The sequence below is a fragment of the Ipomoea triloba genome, chromosome 11, assembly GCF_003576645.1.
Source record: "Ipomoea triloba cultivar NCNSP0323 chromosome 11, ASM357664v1".
In the NCBI taxonomy this organism is placed as follows: Eukaryota; Viridiplantae; Streptophyta; class Magnoliopsida; order Solanales; family Convolvulaceae; genus Ipomoea; species Ipomoea triloba.
In genome coordinates, this window is record NC_044926.1 from 5845217 (window position 1) to 5851759 (window position 6543).

Genomic DNA, 6543 nt, shown 5'->3' on the forward strand with positions numbered 1-6543 from the left:
CTACTATATAATAAGAGCCAAAGAGAGTTTAGGCCTAAAATGGGTAGAAAAAATGGCGGTCAAATTATTTAATCAAATGGATGGTTCAGATGAATTATTTAATCAAATAGATGGTTAAGATAATTCAGATTAATATTATTAATAGAGATTACCTAATTTAACCTTACTTTTATGATTATCCGTTAAGTTTTCCGTTAAATATTCTCTTCTCCCGTTAATATTCCGTTAACTTTTAACTTACCCATTAATTTCTATAAGAAAGGTCTTAGGTTCGAACCTCATCTCAATCAAATTTGACATAATTAAGTTTCTCACTCTATTTTACTCTTATTAAATTAAATAAATTAGTAGCTACAACAAAAAATGATACATATGTATTTCTTTAATTTAGAATTATGTGTCTACAATACCTTTATTTGAAAAAATTATTCATTATCAAAAAATTAAATTAAATAAGAGAAATAATTTCATTAGTTATATTGTCTTTATTTTCTCTCATGCAAAGATTCTTTACATTCAAATTTATCAATTGATATTCATTACATTTGTCCATTATCTTATTTTTACAATATCTTGTAATTAAATATCAAAGTTATAGTACAAAATAATGTTATATATTTATTTACCAAGTATTTTATTAATACTGAAAAAAAATTTAAAATAATTTGAAGCTAATTATATTAACTACTTGGGGATTGGTTGACAAAGAGAGTACTCAAATAACCAACAAATTGAAGCGGAATCACTCTATTTTACTCTTATTGAATTAAATAAATTAGTAGTTACACCAAAAATGATACATATGTATTTCTTTAATACCATGAAAAAATAAAAAAAGAATAGTTTGAAACCAATCATATTAACTACTTGGGATTTGTTGACAATGAAAGTACTCAAATAACCCATTACCCAGCAAATTGAAGCGAGAAACTACCTTTTAATATCTTTGGAATACATAATATTTTAAATTTTCAAATTTTTATTAATTTATTTAATCTTTTTTCTTAAACTAGGGATTTCTTTATCCACAATAACTCATTCAACAATAATGGTTGAACCAAATGAACCCAAGCAGAACACCTAAAGGAAAGTCCATAGCTCCTATATCATAATCTCATTGCATGACGTTGTCATCTATGCTACCAACAATAACCGAATTGCAAATAACACACTACCAACAAAAAGGAAGAGAACAAATAGTAAAGATGAAGACAATGACAATGTTACTCAAAAGAGAATTAAGAACACTTAGAAAAATTCAAATGAAAAGTAGTATTATTTAGACTATCATTTTTAGACCAATATTTAGACTATCGATTTTACAAGGTTGCAAACATTTATTTTAGTAATAATTATAATGAATTTTCTATATTATCTTGGATTCATATACTTTGAGTTAGATATTTAAATAAAAAATTCGACATTCAATTACCCATGTATAAACTTCTCCTATATAATTTTGCATTGATATACTTTCAAATATTTATTTAAATATAAACATTGGGCATTAACCCATGCGTTTTATATATATATATATATATATATATATATATATATATATATATATATATATATATATATATATATATATTAATGTTTTAAAATTAAATTAATAGTTTTTTTAATTAAAATTACACTAATTTAATATGTTCATTAAGAATTAATCGGGGACGGGGATGGGGACTATTTTCCATTTCTTGCCGGGGACGGGGACTGGAACGGGGTCGGGATTTCGAGGACGGGACGGGGAGTACCATCCCTAGGAAGGGGGGCGAAGCTAGGTTCTTCAAACCTCTGTTCTCAAATCTTGCCTTAATCTCAAGCTTGTTAGTCACTTTGTTATCTTCCCGAAACACATGACAAATTTTAACTTCCTATTATTGATCCAGGATCTCAATTAGAATATTTTAATAATATAATTTTTATACATTAATTTTAGAAAGAACAAAATTAAATAAATTTATGGTGAAAAATTTAGAGGAAAAAAGAAAAATGTAATATAACTATTCAACAAAAAGCTTACAAACTATTCTTAAAGACAAAGGTAACTTTTCAAAAGTCAAAAGCTATGGAAAGCCCATTGACAAACACAAACAGTCATGGTTATTATACAACCTCAAAATTCTATTTTTCTTATCCAGTTTTTTTTATAGTACACAGTCAAGAAATTTCAAGAACATCATAAATCACATAATGCTCCCAAAACAAATATTACATAACATGTATTGCACCCTTCCATGAAAAGATACAACCATGAAAAAAAACAACAAGAAGAAGAAATTAAGCCTGCTTAGTTGTATACAATAATCACTTCATCATCATCATGATTAGAGCTTAATTGTTCATGTCTTCATATGTTGGAGTTCATCAATCCTCAGAAAAAGGGCATTCAGATCACCACAATCTGAACCTAAGCTGGAGGCCTACCTTAAATTTCTAGAACAATAACTGCAAAACAAACCAGAAAACAGGAGTCTTAGGATCAAAACAACATTATAAGGGGATTGTTAATGTATAATAATAAGACTATAAGTGCAGAACTTACATTCAGAATCTGTCTTGTCCCACCTTCCTGAATCACAAGTCTTGTCCCTCTTTTGCTCATCTTCTTCATCAGTTCTTGATGTCTGTTTGTCCTCTAGATATCTCTTCATCGACGTCGAGGGGCGAGAAGAAGTTTGGGAGTAAACTTTTTTGGAGAGCATAGTCCTTAGAAGCTGCAGGGAAAGGAAATTCAATTCATCAGATCATAACCAAAACTTTTTTGATGTTATTTATGAAACATGAAATCTAGGATGGATTAGGGATTAGGTTAACCTTTTCCATTCTTGATTCTTGAAATGTGTCTCTTAGACTGGGAGTGGGAGCAATGCCACTTCTGCAAGCAAAAACTTTCTTGAGGAGAAAAGAGAGAGACTTTTTCCCAATGGTTTTCTGCTTTCTGCTCTTCTCACACACATCTTTGCACCTCCCTATGATCACCCTGATGGTTCTGTCTATTTCGTCTTCGTCGTAATCGTAACTGCTGTTGTCCGAATTCGTGCTCAACGTGCTCGAGTTCCTGCGATCGACTTCGAGGCTCGAAGGGCAGTTGAGGAACCTGTCCAGTGGCAGATCAGCAGCAGCATTATTCGTCTCTGCAGATTCGGGTTTAGAAGCCGGTTTTCTTGACAGAAGCTTTGTCAGCTCTTTCTGCAGCTTCCCAACTTCCTCTGCTGTGAATTCTGTCAAATCTGGAGATGAACTTTGCTCATCATCCTGCAGAATTTCTTCTATTTGGCTCTGGGCATCTTCAGAACCTTGGTTTTTCTTCTGATTATTATTGATCCCAAAAGTTCCAATTGCCAGCAGACTATCAGGCCAGTCACTGAACTCTTCTTTCTGAGCCTCCTTTCTGTGATCTACACACAAAAAACACAAAAGTTGCAGACTTTTTAGCAACCCTTTTCAGTTTTCACCCCCAAACAACAAAATTTCCCCACAACCAAAGAAACCAAAACCAAAAACACAATTCTGCACTGGAAAAACCATCACAGAAACCGCGAAAAAAACAGGGCCTTACAGTGGGCAGAAGCAACAGGATTTGGCTTTCCACCATTGATCTTACTTTGCATCCAGCTAAAGAACTGCACCACAACAAACCACACAAATTACACACAAAGAAACCAACTTAAAAAAACCTCTCTGCAAAAAAAATCTGCCATGAAAGCTGAGACAACAAACCTTCATTTGGGAGGAGAAACTGCAGAAACTTCAAGAACAGTGAAAGGGGGGAAATTAAAAGTTAGCAGATCCTAGGAGCCAATGAGAGTTGAGCTTTGGCACTAATATATAAACTATTAGAGTGTTATGAAAACCATGCCAAATTGTCACTGGTTCAAGTTCCTAAATATACACCTTATTTGACAATCCTATTCATTCCCATTCTGGTCTATACATACATACATACATATATGCATACTGAGCCACTCACAACTCAACAAATATACCAAAAAGACATTCTCATTTCCATACTTAGCATCCCAATAAAGCTGCTAAACACATGGGGGGAGAATTCTGCGGTGATATACAAGAGGCGTGGCTCAGTTTAATACCACTGGGTGGAACAGTAATTAATGCTAATCTTGAGAATAATCACTGCTTAAACAGTGATTATCCTACGGCTACCACCTCGACACGAGACGATTAGTGGAACTAATGACACACAATTACACACATCTGCTGTGGTTGCTTATGTATTGGTTCACTAGCTTTTCTCGATTGTAAACTCGATGTTAATTTTCTTAAAACTTTTCTCGATGTATACAGTAAGTGTATGTTGAAGAAGTACATTTTGATGAGTCAAAATGTAAATCAAGTAAGGAAAAAGTACAACAAAATAAGAATGATCTCGAGAGAGTTCTGTATCGATTAGTGTAGAGTTCTGTATTGGTTATTTTTAACGTGTAATGGTTATTTCAGTATAGTAAAAGTAGTCGAGGATCTCGAGAGGTATATGAGATCGATATTTGACTTCATTTTAAAGATATTGGGTAAGATATGGTAACATGAATAGCTATGAACAAAACAATGATATGATTAAACATGGTTTGCATATGAGGTATTGTAGTAAGAAAGACATACATGTAACAACTACACATGTGTTCATGTTGATGTTGTGATCCATGGAATAATTGAGAAAGTGGTAACATGGGTATTCTACTTCGTAATAACATCGTAAAAATTTGAACTGGTTGATTATTACTTGATCTTGACTGCTTGTTATTTGTCATTTTTTACGCTAATATATGTCTATATATTCTCACGTGATCCTTTAAATAGATATAATTGTCGGAGAAGGTAAAGGAGGACACTAAAATCTTAAGAGGATTTGAAGATCAAAATTGAGTGATTAATTCATGTGTGGATTATATCATGGATATATCCAAACCATATATATATCCAAGAGAAGATGGCCAAAATGGGATCAATCAAATTTAAGGTACAACGTTGTGTCACCTGCCTTTATGGTTAATAGTTAATGAGCCATGAATTTCGATTTTTCCATTTGATTGTTACACTCATACATAAATATGTATTACGGTGAAATAATTAATCAAATAATGGACTGTGGTAGATGATAGATAGATAGTACACAAGCAAGTTTCCCCACAGCCCACTGTCTTTGAAGGGCACCTGCCCCAGGTGATATTGTACCTACTCTATTACCAAAATTTTCTTTCGAAGTGAGCTTAAAAATAATACTCATATTGTATTGGAGGAAATTTTAAATTTGTCACACGAAAGAAATGATTGAATGTGTGAAACATGATTTTTGTATCAAAAGGTCACAAGTTAAGATTAATTCTTACCAACACATTCTTAGTTGAACTCGTTGCATTGGATCTTCCTAGTGTGATTTGCAGACTATTACACAGTAATAAAGTTTACCTAATGCATACCTTCAAATAGTGGCAGTATTTCAATATATTTTTAGTAGGTTACGGGCCAATAAGATACTCTAGAACACTCCATAATACTTTGAGGGGGGTGTCTGGTTCACAAAATGTGAGATTATTTTAGGTAATAAAATTATCTCTTGAAACCTAATGTGAACTTTTGGGAATTTTGTTTTTTTGAACACAGAACAAAGCATATCATTCAACCAAATCCAAACCGAGAACATTACAAATAAAGTTCGGAGGGTGGGCACACCACTCCATACAATCTGACAAAGAAACAGACTCCTGGGCTAAGTTATGGGTAGTCTGATTCGCAGATTGTCTAATAAACCTAATGAAAATGTGATTAAAATTCATTTGCATTTTGTTGATATCATGAACCAGCATATTAAAAGAGGAATCCCAGCTTTTGGGAATATAAAATTATCTTATATGCTTTGTTTGGATTGTGATAATATAATATCACCTTATTTAATTAAAGGTTATATTTTATGTTAGGAAAGATGGTTGTTTTAGTCCATCAATTGTGCCATAACGATAAATTCAGTCATTTCCTTGTAAGGGTGGTTCCATTTAATCCTTGAATTAAGAGGTAGTTAACATCATGAATTGCTTTCACATCTTTATAATTAAAGAACTAAATGAGACTAAAATGACTACTATGGGTGGTCGTGCACTCTCAGCTCGTCCCTTAAGAGAGGTCAGATGTTCGAAGCCCCTCTCGTATGAAAAAATCAATATGGCTAGCACTTTGCCCTTTAATTGGGTCATCCCGGTGCGAATGAGAATTATTCTAAGTATAGTACAAGTTTAAATGTGCTTCCTACAATTAGGGTCTGCTCAGGACACCTCGTGGTCTGACAAAAAAAAAACATAAAATGTCTGTATGTATGTCGCATCATCATTATTTTTTTGGGTAGAGCTGGCCTAGAGATTTAAGACTGCTTCATATTCAAAGTCAAGGATCGCACCCTTGACATTTGATTAAGGATGAATGAGTCTCTTCTACCCAACCACATCCCAGGTTCTCATCATCATTATTATTATATACGAGTTAGTTAACAAGGATAAACTAGGAATATTGAAAGAAATTTTCGATTAA

General features: G+C 32.8%; 1 protein-coding gene across 1 annotated transcript; it reads right to left on the reverse strand.

Annotated features, from left to right (window-relative positions):
- Window positions 1-2080: 2080 nt before the first annotated feature.
- LOC115997389 lies at window positions 2081-4013 on the reverse strand. The gene is made up of 5 exons (XM_031236933.1): window positions 3724-4013; window positions 3563-3626; window positions 2818-3401; window positions 2546-2717; window positions 2081-2448 (listed from the first exon to the last, which is right to left on the reverse strand). The coding sequence occupies exons 1-5, from the start codon at window positions 3727-3729 to the stop codon at window positions 2429-2431; spliced, it is 846 nt and encodes a 281-aa protein (XP_031092793.1). The 5' UTR covers window positions 3730-4013; the 3' UTR covers window positions 2081-2428.
- Between the last annotated feature and the right edge of the window lie 2530 nt (window positions 4014-6543).